Source organism: Amphiprion ocellaris, chromosome 5 (genome assembly GCF_022539595.1).
Source record: "Amphiprion ocellaris isolate individual 3 ecotype Okinawa chromosome 5, ASM2253959v1, whole genome shotgun sequence".
In the NCBI taxonomy this organism is placed as follows: Eukaryota; Metazoa; Chordata; class Actinopteri; family Pomacentridae; genus Amphiprion; species Amphiprion ocellaris.
Window position 1 is genome coordinate 16,357,589 of NC_072770.1, and position 18,304 is coordinate 16,375,892.

Below are 18,304 nucleotides of genomic sequence, written 5' to 3' on the forward strand. Positions count from 1 at the left end.
TAACCTGACACTGCACCTTTTCAAAAGGTTTGCAAACATGAATTATTGCTGTCATGCATTATGATAGAAATTTAAACCATACTGTGAAAGTATGAACATGTGACGAAATGTCCTCAACACATTTTTAGACTTTGTCAACATTTGCCTTTTCTGTCATTGTGTAGCACTCATTTTAAGGTCATTTTTGGAATCTATTAATTTCTGAATGAGATTTTCATGTATAGGAGAACTAAATAACAGACCATTGTCAGTTAATACTGGAATATCAATGCTTACTGTGACTCTATATAACTCTGTTTCTCCTTTGTAAAGTTTGTATATGCTTTTTTTCAGTGTTGACACTGCCACATTGGACCTAAAGCAGCTACCAGTCCTGCCCACCAGAGTATTAAGGGAGCACCCATCTCTCAATTACTGGTAAGATATCTGCTCCGATGTCCTCACAGAACACCACAAAAGGCATGAGTGTAAGGGATTTGTGGCATAGTTTTGAGTAGCCTACTGGGGTTCAACCAATACAACGGCTCTTCCTTCATAACATATAATTAACATTCAGCTGTGAAATCTCCACACTGGTCAGAAACACCAGGTTGTACGAAGGAGTGATTTCCCCAGAAGAGCAGTTTTAGGTGTTAAAGTGCATACAGACCTGGCTGTTAGTTAGCAGATGGGTTTCGCCACTGATGGGGTGACTCATTAGTGCCTGGGTTGTGTTAATTACGTTTGCTCATTAGCCCTAAGAGAGCACTTGGAGGTGCTGACTGTCTGAAAGATTGCTGTCTGTGTCTTTCTTCCACATTGCTGTTGTTACTCCTCTGTTTGCACCATCTCTTGGTCATCTGAGTCTGCTGCAAACTGAGGCAGATCCATTGGTTTAATATCCTAATTAAACTTGCACTCTGGTGGTGGCTACACGTACACATCTGTCTCTCTCTCTTGATGTCTGTTGGGAGGCAGTGAGTTTGCAGAGTCGCTCTGCTGTTGAAAGAGATGATTACAGTGGGAAGTAAATGGGATGCATTTGCAGTGGAGGTAGATGGGAGCCATCAGCAGGCCAGTAGGGCAGACTGCATTTTCTGCATGAGCAGACAGAATGTGTGTCAAAGAAAAGAGCCTTCTCACAACAATTCCTCTCTGACTAGAAAGTGTTACACTTGGATTATTCATTCAATGTTTTATCTTTCCATTTACAGTGAAGACAAAGTGATTGACCATTACAAGAAACTAAAGGGACTTACCAGAGGACAAGCCATTGTACAGTAAGTCATGCAAACAAATATATTGTTTTTTTTTTTTTTTTTTTTTTTTTTTTTTAAATGATTTGCAGATGTACTATTTAACCTCATGTGTCTGCACTCTGGTGGCTGTTGTTAAAAGAGGTGGCTGTCACCATGCCAGAATGTGTCATTAATTAGAGGAGGTGCTCTTAGCGTAGGCAGCCAGCCAGCCTTGGGGAGGATGTCAGTCCTCTACTGTGTTTTTCCCCTGACTGTAACTCTGTTCAACCCTGGCTATTTTACGCTCAGATGATTTGTGCCCTTGAACTGATCAATGGACTCTCCCTCCCTCTGTCACGGCCCTGAAACATATCGATCAGCTTGCCACTGCAAATGACTGTGGCTTCTCAATGACTGTACTTAAATCCCACTCTGTCTGTTGTACAACAGCTACCAGATGACAGTGATGAAGAGTAAGTGGCCGAATTCCTGTTAACCTGTTCCTCTTTCACTGAAGGTATCTGGCCCTGGTGGAGTCACTGCCGACATATGGAGTCCATTATTACCCAGTGAAGGTAACTGCAGTGCCCTGAGTCATGCAGGAGCATAACCTTTGAATGAGCTTATGTCAACATATTCATGTTTCTTTCAGCATCTAATCTAGCACATCAGTCTGGTACTTATTGACTTATTTCTATGCTTGAATCATGAGACATTCCCTGTGTAAAGTCCTTGCTGCAGCCAAGGCAACAAAATATGTATGTTACAGTAGAAACATGCAGAGCCATGCTCGCTCTGGTTGAGTGGTAAGAGAATGTGACAAACTGGCTTATTCTAAAATTAAACCTTAAATAATGTGAATGAATTTAGCCAAATATGGGTCTGAACCACTGCAGCATGATTACTTAAGCATTTTTAAAGGGATTCCTCCATTCAACTCTTCTTGCTTTTACACACATCCACTCACTTTTTCCTACCAAACCCTATTAAATTAAGGTGTCTGAGGAGATCAAACAGCAGCGTTAAAATGAGTCAGTTGGGCTTGCAGAGGTTTTAAGGCCTATAATGCATTTGATCTCTTCTTGCGTTGCTATTGCTGTGAGCCTAATGGGGTAATTGCTTTAGTAACGGGCCTCTTTTTTTCAAACTTTCACCAGTAAAGTATCTCTAATGAGTGGTGTGTGTGTGTGTGTGTGTGCGTGCGTGCGTGCGTGCGTGCGTGTGTGTGTGCTTTCATGCAGGACAAGCAGGGAATACCGTGGTGGCTGGGAGTCAGCTACAAAGGCATTGGCCAGTATGATTTGCAGGATAAGCTGAAACCAAGAAAGGTAGGTTGCCCTGTTTTTTGTTTGTTTTGTTTTTAACAACTGCTGTAGTTTCCTCAGCTGTTTTAGTTTTCATTTGAAATTTTTGGATTTCAGTACCAAACTAACTCACTTCAGACACTATGTCTGTTTGTTGTGTTTTTGCGTGTGAGTTTTTTCTCATCTCTGTCAAAGATTTGAGGATATAGGCCTTCTGGGACTACTTTACGGTGTGGGTTTCATAAATAAACTTGATCTGATTTTCTTACAAGTGACATTCGATACTGGAACAGCTAAATCATCAGATGCAAAGATATCAGCTTTTAACTTTGTGAAAGTATGTAATATTGAGTGTCATTGAAGTAGTTTAATTGTCAGTTGAAACCCCGGCTTTCATCCACACATTTCTTGTTAGCTAGTTAATGATCCATCCAGACTGTAAATAGGCGTAATTAAGACCCTGGTTCCCATGCCAGTCAGGAGAAAGAGGAACACAGATGGGGAAAATATTTTGGAGTGGCAGTATGTACTCAGCTCAGTCAAGGCTGCAAGTGTAAGAGCAAATACACTAAGGAACCAATACTGGCAAGAGTGGAATGAACAGTTGTAGGGATTATAAAACAGCTCTACTTGCTAAGTTTAGAGGGGGAAATACACAAATACTAACACTTGTAAAAAAAAAAAAAAAAAAAAAAAAAGTGTGGAATTGTATTGCTCTTGCAAGTCCATTTTTTGTACTTACACTGTAATTTTGTAACTGGTTATGTATCACAACTGACCAAAAATCCTGTAACACAATTATCATTAATGTATATTTTGCTCTAATTCAGACTTAATTCATTTTAAAAGTGTTCCTTAAAATATCAGGCTCGACTTTTTAGCTTTATGATTGATCTGGTTTGATTATTATTACTTTACTTCTCCTGTGCCTTAAGTTTTAAATGTGTGTACTTGGGTCTACGGTTCCCGTCCCCCATATTTGAGAGGTGTAATTTGACAATATCCCAACTGAGCGTTACTCGCCAGCCACTTTCATTAGACTCATCATAGCGGTTGTTATATGGCGGGGTGTTGACATAGCAGGGTGTGCTGTTACACTGAATACCGGAGCATTAATGGGCACAGGCACAGCGCCTCTCCCCAGCCCTCCTAGTGGAGGCGTAATTATGGTGCTTCGTGGGAAGCTGCAGGGCACTAGGACCGGGGTTGGCACTCTGCCAGCTGCGTGGCTAGGTGGTTGTTTGGAGTTCAGGGACAGCAATGAGGGTGTTGGGGTGCTGCAAGGGTTCATCAAAACTAGATCTTGCCTGTTCTAACTAAAAGAGGGCACGGTCACATGAGAAACCCAAGAGTTTCCTGTTGTGGGAAAAATGCTGCCTTTTTAAATGACCTTTTTTGTTGCTCTTGCTGATAATTGGATGTGTGTGCTTACTTTCCCTTTTTGCCTTGAAGGGAGACCTCTATATCTGGGGAATATTGATAGTACTTCCTGTCTTAGCTCACAGTCCCTGTATTCAGCCCAGCCCATCCCTCCTTGCCCTCTGCCCTGCCCCTCTCAGCATGCTGCATTCATTATGGTAATCTGTGTGTGTGTGTCTTGGAGGGAACACAATTGATCAAACAATACAAAACAGTCATCTGCGGAGGAGGCTAGGCCTGGATTTAGCATTAGTAGCAGTGGGAGGTCAGTTGACCACCGGTGCAGCTTGTGCAGCTTTTAATACAATACTGTGCAAAGCTTTCACACACTCAGAATAAAGTGAGGATGCTATGTTATGCTAGTTTTCACCTGCTAAATATAAATAAACTAAAACACATCAATACTTGCTATGATCATCCTTTAAAACCGTGAGATGATGGTTGTGTGTTTGGCTTTGTTGTCAGGTGGCAGTATTAATTTGGATCTTGTTCAATGCCTCCCTGATAGTACTGCATGATAAATAAGAAGCTCAGCTAAAGTGCTGTATATTTTTTATTTTTAAGTTTTGAAAATATCTCTGAAAGCAGTAGGATAGCTTAACCCCACATTATCTTCTCTGCATGCATGCCAGCTTGATCACTCCTTACTGAATAGCCTGAAACTCAAAAGCTCCATTTCCCTGCTGTGCCTGAGAGAACTGATACTTCAGTAAAGTTGAATACCCTGTCATTTCCATTATGCATAGATGCAGTGTATATAAGCATGTAGATAGAAAGCATAGATTATGTGTCATGAAGATCTGGAGTAGACATAGGAGATAGAAAGTTGCAACATTGATGCATGTTCAGGAAGAGGATTGTATTCAGTATGCAAAATAAAAAATGGAGCATCATAGCCGTATGTGTTTTTGGGAAATTTGATATGGCTGAAGCAGATTACAAGACTGACTTTCGCAAGACATTTCTGTCTGTGTTCCTCTCTCTCTATCTCTGTCACTTGGGCTCTCTCCCAGCATGTAATGAGACACTTTCAGACCACATGCTGGTAAAGATATATGGTGAGCCAGCAGAACCAAAACAAATCTTCAGTTTATTATGAAGGTCAGGCTGGGGCAATAATGAAATGATCTGAAAGACCTAAAAGAACCCAAAGGTGTCTTTGCAAGAAACATAAGAAATGTTTAAATGAAAACTAAACTGACATTTTCCATGGTCACATGTAATTTAACAAACTCCTACTGTCATGAATAAATACTGAATGAAGTTCCTTCCGGTATCTTCCTCTTGTCACATTTTCACAACTTGAAGCAATGCGTCATGTTATGGAAACGTACAGTGCTGCCAACCAGCCGGTGCTGGTATGTGACGTGCTATGTGAAGGGTGGGGCAGATCTTTTTCTGTACAGACGTGTGAGTCAGGCCCTTTGACACATTTTCATCCATTTATGATTTTGAGGACTGGTGGCCCAGGGGGTCTTTGGGTTGCGGGTGAGATCTGGATCTGAACAGCCTGATCCCATCTGAAACCACAGGCATTTCTGGCACACTTCCACCTGCCTGTAATGAGACATTTGGCAATAACAAGGGACGTGTAAATAGAGAAGACACGGAAATTTGTGTACTGTTACATTGCTGTTTCATTGTTTTAAAAAATGGTTACTTTTGTTTACTCTACATGACTTGTATTAATGAGTCACTGAAGGATTTCTTGGACCGTTTCCTTGTTAAATGAATTACTTGCAGTCTTGTGATTGTCGTGTTTGAGGTGTGTCACATCCTTGTCATATTTTAGAGACACAGCAGAGTCTTCTATTAGTTTCATCCATGCACTGGCTGACACAGTGTAGAGTTTCACTAATAGGATAAAGGAGCCAGAGAAAGTGTGTGTTTACCAGGTAGACCTTTATTATCTGGCATTACTATGTAAATGATGCAGAGTGATAGCGACTCGGGGGTGTGAATTGGTGTGAGGTTCCCTCCACAATGAGATTAGATTTTTGGATGCATCCTGCCAGTTTATTCCCCATTGTTCATTAAGTACAATGCTTTTCCTCTCATCAGCAGACGGACTAAAGAGTGCAGTACTGGCTGCAAAAGCATGCACAATGATCCACCATGCTGATATCATGCATTAAATAGCATTTTTAACACATACAAAATTGAATCCTCCAGTTAAAGTGTAGAAGTGGGATTTCAGCTGGTCAAACAATTTAAGTAAAATACAGTTTTTTTTCCTCCTGCTGAAAAACCCTGCTGTGTTCTCACTTGCCTTTACATGATGCCTGCTATTAATGATTACCCCTCAGTTACATATTGCTTACATGTTTGCCTGGTGGGGGGGATGGCTGTAGTGGATTCAGCTACACAACAGTGCTTTAGCGGTATTTAAAATATGAAAGGCAGGTAACTTCCCAGATTATATGTGGAGCATTCAAAGTGTGTGAGTGACAGGAAGCAGAGCAGAGGTGAAATGTCTTCAAAAATGGCAAAAACCCGCTTAACAAATACTTGACTACAACCTGCTCATCTGGTCCAACTGAAAATGAGGAGGGCTGTGTTGGAGAGAGAGAGAGCAGTTCAGAGCAGTACAAAGCTTTGAAGGAAGCGTGAGGTGTCCGTGATGTCAGAGCAGGAGGAGGGGTTAGTGGTTAAGGAGGTGTGGCCATCTCAGCTGAAACTCTTGCAACACCTATCTGAATCCCTGAGAACAGACAAGAGAGAGTATTGTTCGAGGAAGCTCTAGCCCTGTGGGAAACTCAAAGTCAAAGGATTCAATACAAACCCAAGTGAATTCCGCAGGGATTTGATAAGCGCAGGAATACCCTTCACGGTAAGGAATGCTATTTTGTCCCACGGTTACCTGTCAAGCTGATTTAAATAGTTTTCATGTTTTTATTTCCTTGTGCGCTTCTCTAAATGGCTACTATACTGTAGTGTGTTTTCACTGAGATATACATGCACTCTGTCTGTTGTGAAGGTAGATATGTCTTGTGCTTTTGATGCAGTGAATATGTTTGTCCGAGTGGAATTGGATGTGTCGGCTCATAGTGATTTCTTTCCCGAAGCACAATCTCTCTGTAGTTTGGAGCGTTTATGTTGTCAACTTCTAGGTCGGTTATCAGATAAAGCTGTTTTTGTGAACATTAATCTCAGCCCGAGTGTTTTATCTTCTCTTCCAAAATGAGAGCCGGGGAGTGCTGTTCACAGGCAAAAGCCTCCAAATCTGTTTAGTTAACCTGCTATCAGTGAAGCAGATGTTTCATTCAGACACAGAGAGAAGTCCTGCCTCTGTTTTCCTCCACAGCATAATGAAATGAGAGGCTGGCTTTCCGCCTGGCATGATTTTGCTCCCTGCAGTTGCAGCAGCATTATAATTGCTCCTGTGTTACCCTGAACTTACACCTGACTGGCTGGCCCACTGAGTCCCATTCACAGCTTCAGCTGCTGTATTGTGTATATTGTAAGCTGTGCTAAAAAGCAGGCTGCTGTGGCTGAAACAAAGCCAGTTATTTTAATACCTGCTTGCCCACTGTGCTGTCTTTTAGCGAGATTGATTCCCGTCAAATGGGAAGCTTCTAGCTTTTCTGAGTAAATTGATGTGAATGTGTGTTTTACAGCTGTAGTCTATCAAATGACTTTTCTGGTTATGTACTGTAAATCCACATTTCAATCAATAGTCCTGTGTTGGTTTGTGTACTCAGTGGTGTGTAATGTCTCTACCCCTCCCTCTCTACTGAACCGTCTATCTCTCTGCAGTTGTTTCAGTGGAAGCAGTTGGAGAATTTGTATTTCCGCGAGAAGAAATTTGCAGTGGAAGTGAACGACCCACACAGGTCAGAAGAGAAACCACTTAATTTATCTCGACTGATCTGCTTTCCCTGTGTATGGAAGTGTTCCCATTTTAGCTGCTGCTCTTGCTTCAGATGTCCTTATCCTCCACCTTACGGACTGTGAAGGGCATGTGCAGCCAGTGGCCCATTTAGGACACCTTGTTAATAGCTTTAACCTATCTGTTAAATGAGTGTTTTCCTGCGGTTCAAGGAGCACTTTGTTATTCGAAGGTCGGTGTAAGACCTCTGCCCTTCACACACGCTTTAATGTGGCACTTCAAGCTTCTAAAGCTGTTATTAAATCCCTCTGACTGTTTCATGTTTAAAATTGCTGCTCATCTCTCTTGAGTATATTATTACAGAAAGACCTACAAAGTTTAATTGGATTTAATAATAATTCTTGTCTATTATTTGCTTAATGCATCTTTTTTATCTTAATTAAAGCCCTGTTTATCTACCATCAAGTGTTTAGTTTTTTTGAGTGCAGCAGTTGAACAGATTTGCTCTTTGCATCAGTACATGTACAGACTGTGTTATTATGTTCTACAGAAAAGCGGTGACCAAGCGAACTTTCGGACAGACTGGACTGGTTATTCACACATGGTATGCCAGCCACTCTCTGATTAAAACCATCTGGGTGATGGCCATCAGTCAGCACCAGTTCTACCTGGACAGGAAGCAAAGCAAAGTGAGTCTGCTTAAAGTCTCCTCCTTGATTCACATTGCCTTGTTCACATTTTCCACCCTTTCATTCATTGTGAAAAAAAATACAGTCTAATTTACACTGATGTGTGCCACTGTGTGAGATGGCATAGGTGACCCACCTAGTGATCAGGGTTAGACCTGTGTGCGTGTAATGCAGGTCTGACAGGGCCATGCTGGAAGAGCAAATAACAGGCTCCTTTACAGTTTGTTAAGCAATGTGACCATGTTAAGAACTTAATTTTAGGTGATAATATTCATTGCTGTTTGACTGATATCAATTTGAGCCACAGAGTTGACCTGTTTATAAAACGAGTAACTTCTAGACAGATGACGACACACAGAGGTCGTCATTGTGTTTCAGTTTGAAGAGGAAGATATAAGCTGTTATAAAGTTTTATTGTGTCACAACTTCTTGTCACAGTGACTCTTCAGCATGTGATGCACTGCCTGATTCATGTCTCCTGTGACTTCTGTAAATATCTTGAGAAAGAGAGATCCCAGACTTTCAGTTTCACCATAAATGGTTTCTATACCAGTCAACTGTATGGTAGGACATTGTTGGGTTTTTATTATAAAAGGAATATTTTAGCTATTATCTGTTGTACTATTATACGTCCTTGCTTTAATTTCAAAGGTAGTGGGAGGGGTGTGGGGTATGCGTGCGTGTGTGTGTGTGTGTGTGTGTGTGTGTGTGTGTGCGTGCGTGCGTGCGTGCGTGCGTGCGTGCGTGCGTGCGTGCGTGCGTGCGTGCGTGCGTGCGTGCGTGCGTGTGTGCGTGTGCGGGTCGGGGGTGGTATATGGGGGTGTATATGTAACAAGAATGTTAGGTAGTTGAAATTGAAAAGAACAAAAGCTTGTAATTGCTCTGGAGGGAAGGTTTTTATCACTCTGTAGATAGAGTTCTCTGAATGATGTAGGAATATTTTGGCTGTTTTTGGCATGTGGCTGTAGTTTAAGAGGAAACACTATGACATGTGAAGTGTTTAGTTCGGAAGGCATACATGGCTTTTACGACTATGCCATTAATAGCTGGAAAAGGCACAGTGTATCAACATAATAGGTCCTTGTACAAGTGTTAAAACCTTGCCCCAGTGCCCTGAAGGTAAACTGAGCCCCATGTGTATGTATTGATGATGCATATTTGCTGAGCAGCGGGGCTATTATACAGTATGAGTAGTGTGTAATGTGCATTTTGTGGTGGAGATGGATGAGCGTGTGCGGCTGCAGTCAAATGAGGTTATTCAACCACTGTCTCTCCCGAAGGCAGATGGTGTGTCAGTGTTCATCCAGGAATAGAGCCTGCACTGATTGATGAGAGAGCTGTGCGCTTCGAGTACCAACCATGCAAATGCAGTCGTTATCGCAGTGCGCTATCATTAAAATGAAATACTCCCAATCCCTCCTTTACTTCATCCCCCTCCTCTTTGTTTCTTCTTACTGACCTTATCGTCTTTCACCTACAGTCAAAGATGACCACAACCAGGAGTTCAGGAGACATCGCCATGGACCTCACAGAGATCTGTGCCCCACGGATCAGTAAACTTTCCAGTATTGAGAGCAAAGATCAGCTAATAATGGCAAGCAATGGAAGCCTCATCTCAGCCGGTAAGCAGAGAGTTAATCAGCTAATGACTTCTGTTTCACATCAGATTGATGAGTGATGATTTATGGCTGTAATTTATAGTTAATCAAACGTGTGTGTATTTCAGGTTCTGCTGATTCCGAAGTCAGCGAAGAACAGAAGAAAGAGAAGATTTCTGAATTGAAAAAGAAAGAAAAGGATCTTCAAGACACACTGACGCAGAAACTTGAAGAGCTGAAAAAGATCTGCATGAGAGAAGCTGTGAGTATCTTTCTCATCTGGTTTGTTTCCAAAAGTGTCCAAACTCTCAGCTGACTGTTAGTTATTATTCTTCTCTGCAGGAGCTTACAGGCCGATTGCCTAAAGAGTATCCCTTAGCCACTGGTGAGAAGGCTCCTCCAGTTCGACGTCGTGTTGGGACAGCCTTCAAGCTTGATGACCTTTTCCCGTATGATGAGGTTAGTATAGATGTTGTTGTGCTGTGTTTTTGTTATGAGATATTACTGTCTGCTGTGTAATTTGGCATGCCACACCATGATTGCACCACTGTGTTTACTTAGAGATCATTTAAATCAGCTGACTTTTTAAAAGGAGGATTAGGAGTGGGATTTGAAGTATAAATTGCAGAATGTTTTGAGTGAAACATTTGTTGTGGCTGTTGTTGGTTTCAATCTGCAACTCAGCTGGAAGAATGAATATGAATGAAAATATAAGTGAATGAATATGCCAGGAGGCTAAAAATATATGTTTGTAGATAAAATCCGTGTTGTGTCTATTAACTTGGGTTAGGGATGTTTGAAGTCAGTTTCTTTGGTCGCAAGGTCTGTGTGTATTTTGGGGAAAGTCCCTATTAACTGTGTGAGTGTTTGTGTGTTTCTCTACAGGACCCACAGCTGAGGAATTTGGAAAGCAGGTTTGCCTTGCAGCAGAAGATTGTGGAAGCAGCCATGAAGCTAGCTAATGAGGGCGACCTCTGCAAGACTGTGAAGAGAAAGAGGAGAAACAACTACCTGGATTCTATGAGGAAGCTGGAGGAGATCGAGAAGGAAATAAATGCCTATAGGATCAAGAAAGGAAAGAAACCCACCCAGAGAGCCTCACTGATCTTAGCAGGTAGGTTTAATAAACAACTGCAGTGAAAACTTCTTTCATATCAAAGCTTGTAGAGCATTAGTCCTAGTCATGCAAGACTATGAATGAAAATGGCATATCAGAGGTGTTTCTGAGGACCATTTTCTCTCTCCTCTTATCAGATGATGTCCACCCTTCAGACCTCAGCTCTCTATCTGACAGCCTCACTCTGGATGATGGTTAGTGTGTGCGATGTACATGTATTTGCCACCTCATCCCTGTCTCGATTTGAAAAGAAAAATTCAGTTTTACTCAAATGATACTTTTATCTCCCAGACGATGAGCTCGGTTCCCAGAGGCAGAGGTCTAGATCTGTCCAATACTCCCCAAGACCACACCATGCAGAAACTCTGGATATTCATTACAACAAGGACAGACGATCTTCTGCCAATGACCAGCTTGGAGACAGCAGGTACACAGCTAGTGCTGGCACTCATGGAGCATATCAATATTTTTTAATTTCCAATGTTTGTCTGACTCCGTGACTACAGAGGAGCCATAGTGTGAGCAGCAGCAGCTACGCAGAATGCGTTCAGGCACAGTATTTCATGTTTTAGCAGCACTTAGAGCCCGGCACAAAGTCACTCTTACTGTGTGTGTAAAATCCAAGAAAATAAAAATATACTTTGGTCCATGTTTTGAAGCATATAGTGCAAGCAAATAATTGCAACCTGCGTACCCTGCTGAATTGATTAAAATTAATTGGAATCTGTCTCATCAGACACAGGTGAGACAGATGACTAAAAAACATGGCTGAAATACTGTCTGTCTATATACAACATGACTGTTGTTTCTCTGGAGGCTTAAAGCATGGAGCTAGTACAGACCTGTAGAGTAGATCCAGAGCTACATTCCTGCCAGTCACCTCCTCCCTCCTTCTTTTGCTTCTACAACAATCTCCTTCTTATCAGCCCAAATGCACCGGCTTTAAAAATAGATGGAAAAAAACATGTCGCTGCCTGTGAAGGAGCACACAACAATCCCAGGCTGAGAGGAGGGAGGAAAAGGGAAACAGGAAAGAGGTGCTGGACATTTTAAACAGCAGCTACTGCGGGAGTGTTTACAAAATAATGCAGGTGATTTGTTACTGTCGGCTTTGGAAATTTAAAGTCATTTTTTAACAGTCATAATGGTTGCTCTTGCATGAAAAGAAAGATCCATGGACAATGTAATGGCAGTCATTCAGGTGTAAGCAATGGCTAAAGTGCTGCAGTCAAGCAAACTCAGTTTTTTCTCCTTTAGTTCTGAGAGCATGTGTAGAGAGGGTAATAGTATTAATTTTGATAAAAAAGACTCTACCCTGAAGAGGTGAATGCCCTGAAAACATAGTTCTCATCTGTGTTCCAGATTAAATTACGGCGAAGTCCAGGAATCGTTCCACTACAATCACAGTGATGCCTTATCAAGCTACCGCAGCCCGTTTAAAGCAGCTTCCAGACAGCCACGTGATGCTCGCAGCATGCCCCCCACTCCCCTCCTCACCCGCAATGCATACAGCAGCACACAGCTCAGGTAAGGCCTCAGAGATTGATTCTACAGTTTTCAAATTTTTCTTTTTGTTCTCCTGAATTGTGTTTCGTAACCAACTCTAATGTGTTTTGGTGGGTCAAAATGCAGCTGTATAATAAAGTATGATTTCAACTGTAGATCAGAGGATGCTCCACAACATTTCCGTCAGCGCAGTGGGAGTCTGGAGTCCCAGTCTCAGTTTATGACAGAGACGAAGCTGCCTGTACCAGCATTCACTGTCTCTCCAGCCCGACGCAGCAACAGCACCGAGGTTCTTGATGACGGGTCCTCCTACACAAGCCAGTCCAGCGTTGAATACAGTGTTCCGGGTAACCACACCCATAGGTGTAGAACTCGTGGCCGCCACAGAAAAGACATGTATGCCAACACAGGGAGCATGCCCAACCTGGCTCAGCCAGACACCCGGTGCTATGCCTACCAGCCTCGGGCCAGACCCACCACGACAGCCTACTATGTCACAGGCTATCCGAGCTACGCAGAACCAGAGCCTTACTCCAATGGAGTCTATGTGTACGACAGCGAGATGGAGGGCCACTATAACGTCAACCCCTCCTATCACCAAACCCAAACAGCTTATCACAGCCATGACATGCACAGTCACTACAGTAACGACGAGATAGATGGTATATCGCAGAACCCATACGCCACGCTACGGCCACCTAGGAACCGACCGGTGCCCCGCAGCAATGAGCAGGTCAGCAAGAACATCCAGAAAGCTCTGGTGGCTGAACACTTGAGAGGCTGGTACCATCGCAACGCTGCACACAAACAAGCTGCGTATAACTACGATTATGACAGAGGCTCCCAGCACAGCCTGGGTTATCAGACCATGCCTGCACCCTACAGCCACAACAACAGGAACACTGCCTACTCATCAGGTTAGACCACTTCACCATATATTAGAGTCTCCTGAGTATCATGTTGTTGACCCTGGTTTTAAATGTTGGGGGGTTGTTTGCTAACTTGTACTACTTTTCCAGTGTCCTCGGTGTCCTCCAGTGGAAACTGGCACAGCCACATGAGCAGTGGGGATATGTTGGAATATGACATGCCCATGCACGCTCCGCAGTCCTACTCATACACTGCAGCCCCCTACAGCCACTCCGCCCACAACAGGTGAGAAAAAAAAACTTGGCCTCAGCTCTTCTCCTTATCCAATAAGCCACTCCCTGATCCTCCTTATCCCCATAGCTAAGCACTAGTGTTTAATTACCTACAATGAATGGCTACAGAAATTATAAGCTGCTACTGCGTTTTGTTATCCCTTACACTTAACAATACTGTGGATTCATGTGTAGCCAATGTTGCTTTTTTCTTCATCTTCACCTTTAAAGTATGAAACGGGATCCGCAGACATCCAACTATCTAATATGACAGCCTGGTTCAGCAGCAGGATTATAGGATCTGTGCTGCCAGCAGTCACTTCTTCCTCGGAGCTTAAGAATGGTTCTGCTCTCCCTAACTGTCCACCGGCCCCCTTTCTTATAGATATGGCACCTCCCAGCTTTTAAAGGGCTCCTGGCACAGTCCAGATGGCCAGAGACGCTGCGCCTTTTACCCTGCTAGTTCTTCCTCCTCCGGTTCCCCTTCCACTTCCTCCCTGCCCTCCTCTTCCTTTCCCTCCTCCTCCTACTCCCCTGGCTGTCGGGTCAGGCAGGTGACCTCCAGCCCTTCGCAGCCACAATCCTCCAGAGGGCACAGGCTCAGTAAGGTGTCCTTTGCTAAAGGTAGCTCATAGTAAGTAAACAGCAGCGGCCGGAGCCTGTGCGTTTGCCTCTTTCAGTGTGTCTGCAGCGTGACTCCATAGTCTGCTTGTTGATGTTTTGGAGTGAATTTTGCATTTTTGAGATGTCTCGATGTTTGGTCATGTATGATAACGTAACTGCATGGCTTCTTAAAAAAACATGCCTGCCCTACTTCCTCTTCCAGCTGGCGTATTGTCATCCAGTGGTCACATTTCTCTGCAGTGAGCCTTTACTGCTCAGTTTGTTTGTTTGTTTGGTAGTTGTCCTCTGCTGTTTGCCATCTTCTCGGCCCACACAGAGGCTCCCTGCCCATGTGCTGCCATTCACCCTTGACCTTTGCAACCCTCTCATGTACAGATGCCCTCCAGAAAGGCGGAGTTGTGATAAGATGCCGTGCCCTGCGGGGCTTTTAGAGAGATGTGGTGCTGTTGCCTATGCTACTGACCAGGAAAATTAACCCCCTTACCCCAATAATCAGAGTCACAGCACAGAAAAAAAGGGTGAGAGACAAGAATGTGAAACTACCCCACATGGTTATCATGGTGACGGTGATTGTTGTTTGTGGCAGGGGCTGACAGAAAGCACCAAATCATTTCACATCATTCTCTGATTTATTTCTCTTGGTGTCTTGTGGTGGTGGGGGAGCACTTGTGTGGCAAAGGGAAAATGTGACCCCTGAAAATTGTTGCATTTGAAGGCTGTGCGTGTCTGTGTGCATCTGCTATTTTACTGGGTGAGAATGTTTGACCCTGGGTTTGATACTGACACTAGCATGCCTGAAACACAGCTGGATACATTTACTCTCAGTTTACCCTCCGATCTTGGTGCCACAGCCCAGGGTTAATTCATTCCACTCACCACTGACCAGTCACAGTCTACATTCAGCTGGCAGGCTAATGTGTTTCAATCTTGTGTGTTTATTACAGATCCTACCTAGATGTCAGCCAAACGGACTCAAACATCAGCAACCAAATGCACACCAACATGGACCCAGAAGACCAGATTTATTGGCACGAAGACTCAAAACCGGGAACAATAGTTTAGTTGCCTGTTAACGTGCTGTGTGAAATTTTTACCGTAACAAGTTGTCACTGTGCCTTAGACTGCACTAACCTGTTTTTGTGTAAAAGGGACCCAAAGAATGAAGGAACTTGACTTCTGTGGAATTCAGCGTGTTCAGCAAATGAAGTATTCTCACTTTTGGTTCTCTTGAATGCTCCCAAACCCGCACACATCCCTGTATTCAAACCATTACGAAACCCCACGGGAGTGTCTACGTTTTGGGATTGCGAGTGTGTGTGGTGATGCCACTCGTGCACTGAAACTATACCGAGCCCTGCTCTGGACTGTGTAGCCAAAGGGAATTTGGGCTGAACTTCTTTGGTGTTTCCCTTTCGAGATACCAATTTCACAAACCAAGAACTGAGACCGTCTCGGTAAGAGGATACTGAGCAGCAACGAACAACTGACCTGATTCTGCTTCTTACATCTATGAACACTGGAACCATGAAGGATTAGACAAGGATTGATAAGGACATTATCAAAATGAAGGATTGAACTCATTAAAAATGAGTCAAAAAGATGGCTACTTCCTGGAACATTCTGCAGTCACCAGATCCAGTTTTACCACAGCATTGCTTCAAACTACCACTCTGCTTCCTGCACGTTTGTTTGTCATTTACAAAGTATTCAATCTATCTCACTGTCAGTACTTACAGTATAATTGAGCCAAATACTTATTTGTTACACCATTTGAGTATTACTGGAAGTCCAAATTTAAATTACTGCCACTGCAGGAAGACAGAAAATCGAGTTTAGTTTGTTTTTTCTATTTTAACATGGTTTTTTCCTCCATGCTGGAAATCATGGACTGGTGCTTCCAATTTCTCTGAAGAGAGTCAGAGTTGTATGTAAATGTTGGTATTGTAAATACACTGGTTCTGTCCTTTTTTTTAGAGCATTTTTTTATGTATTTGAAAAGCATGTAATATATAGTAAACAATTATTGTTAAGCTGGTTCTTAGTAATTTGTATAATTGCATTTGTTTGAATTAAAAAAAGTCAGCATTTGAGTCGGGTATTTTGGTCACAGGAGATACTTATTCCAAACACTTACTTTGTAACATCTCGTACCTCTTAGTGCAGGACTTAAATCTCAATCCATTACATTAGGCAAATGAATGAGCAGGTTCAATTAATGAAATGGAGTGAAGAAAGTAGGATTGTCACCACTTAACAACTAAGTAACTTTAAGCCTCTTTTCCATTTTTTGACTGAAGAGCACACTTTGTCACGGTGGTCTTGGTCAGCTGGAAAACAAAATGCTTTCTCCACATTGGTTTGAAAACTGCTTATGTGGGGTGCATCTGAGGAAGCAGATTATAGTTGGAGAGATAACTGGAGTACTGGCTACATCCCTTTTTTTCTTTCTTTTTTTTGCCTCTAAAAATGAATGCAGAGCTGCAATCAGTCGTGATGAGTATGAATAAATAATCTGATTTTAGAAATGCAACCCTCTGCAGAGCTCAGCTGCTCTGCTCTATTTTCTCAGCGCCTCGCCGTGTTGCCAGGCTGGTTTTTGTGTGCTCTTAAGCTGTAAACTGACCAAACCAGTCTTTAAAACCTGTCACACCCAGTATGTGCTATACCCTCTCCTTCTGTCTTCCCAGTGAATGACACGCTAGTGTTTATGGCAGCAAACCCTCCCTGTAGGCTTTCACATAGAGAGGTCTGCTATACACATGTTGTCTTTATACATTGTGCTTTAACCCTTCACCTCCTTTTTCCCTCCCTCCCTTCCTTCTTCCTTCCCCGGCTGACACACATTCTCCACCGCTAAAGGGTATCCTGCTACTGCTCGCCTCTTTAGGAAGGCCACGGTTGAGACTTGCATTGCCCCTTGGTGTTATGCTTCTTGAGCGAGCTCAGGGGAGGTCTCAGACACTTCCAGCTCCTCGACTTCACCCGAGGCTGCGAGAGAGGGGGAGTGTTTGCATCCAGCTGTCTCCCTCTGTCTCTGCTGCTTCACACCAGCTGCAACCAGACATCAGGGGAGCCTGTTCCAGCTGACACTCAGCTACATAAACAACAAGCTCCTGTCTACTTTCCCCTTCACCTACCACACTGCAGACACAACTCCTCTAATTTCAAGTGTGGATTAGGACTGAGTATGAACCTCAAGACATTTGGTGAAGATGGAAATATGTCAATCACAAAAAGTATTGAAGGAGACTGTCTTACTCCTTCACCTGTTCAACTGCACTGAATTTTTTTTTTAATAGCATTTTTCAGCTGCACATTTCGCTTTTATGAACCTGCAGCTGAAATATGTTGCTTCGATCTGTTTTCAGTCAGTCAGCTAAATAATTTCTGATGAAGCATCTGTACACTGCCTGCTCAGCACCAAACAGGTTAGCAAGTAGCTAATAAACATAATGGAGCATTTAGTAGCTATAGAAACTGACCCTTTTTCTCAGGAGATGGAGGAGCCCAAAATATGAGCCAATAGAAGGCTGAAGATGAACAGAAATGTTACTCCATGTCAGCTATTGACTAAATAAACTAATGTAATTTGATATTTTTAGATTTAGGGGATTTTAGACTATATCATTTAGATCATACAGTTGTGTGTGTTTTGACATAATTCACACTCAACCACTGTTTTTCTCAGTTGGAAAATGGTTTGCAGAGAAACACATTTGTCAGATCAAAGTACTGAAAGATAAATCGCTTTGGTGCTGCTACCAAGAATTAAGTATAGACTATGAAGTAGTATCAAAGTTTCTAATGATACCCAACCCTAGAGCACATAAAGATAAGTGTCACACATGAACTAATAAAC

At 42.8% G+C, this 18,304-nt stretch overlaps 1 protein-coding gene across 5 annotated transcripts in view; it reads left to right on the forward strand.

The window, feature by feature from the left end:
• The window catches only part of frmd4ba (FERM domain containing 4Ba), a 42,893-nt gene extending 26,352 nt beyond the window's left edge, over positions 1 to 16,541 (forward strand). For 2 of the 5 annotated variants that reach the window (XM_023266588.3, XM_023266584.3), the window contains exons 8-24: positions 334 to 417; positions 1,194 to 1,259; positions 1,735 to 1,792; positions 2,459 to 2,545; positions 7,697 to 7,773; positions 8,320 to 8,458; positions 9,939 to 10,080; positions 10,185 to 10,318; positions 10,399 to 10,515; positions 10,942 to 11,170; positions 11,311 to 11,367; positions 11,465 to 11,600; positions 12,536 to 12,700; positions 12,836 to 13,596; positions 13,699 to 13,834; positions 14,207 to 14,455; positions 15,390 to 16,541. In XM_023266588.3, the coding sequence (XP_023122356.2) occupies positions 334 to 417; positions 1,194 to 1,259; positions 1,735 to 1,792; positions 2,459 to 2,545; positions 7,697 to 7,773; positions 8,320 to 8,458; positions 9,939 to 10,080; positions 10,185 to 10,318; positions 10,399 to 10,515; positions 10,942 to 11,170; positions 11,311 to 11,367; positions 11,465 to 11,600; positions 12,536 to 12,700; positions 12,836 to 13,596; positions 13,699 to 13,834; positions 14,207 to 14,455; position 15,390 (2,638 nt within the window). In that variant the 3' untranslated portion in view covers positions 15,391 to 16,541. Of the gene's footprint in view, positions 1 to 333; positions 418 to 1,193; positions 1,260 to 1,734; positions 1,793 to 2,458; positions 2,546 to 7,696; positions 7,774 to 8,319; positions 8,459 to 9,938; positions 10,081 to 10,184; positions 10,319 to 10,398; positions 10,516 to 10,941; positions 11,171 to 11,310; positions 11,368 to 11,464; positions 11,601 to 12,535; positions 12,701 to 12,835; positions 13,597 to 13,698; positions 13,835 to 14,206; positions 14,456 to 14,820; positions 14,964 to 15,389 lie in introns of all 5 variants that reach the window. The other 3 variants (XM_055010719.1, XM_023266587.3, XM_023266586.3) reach the window with 3 other exon arrangements.
• Positions 16,542 to 18,304: the final 1,763 nt, after the last annotated feature.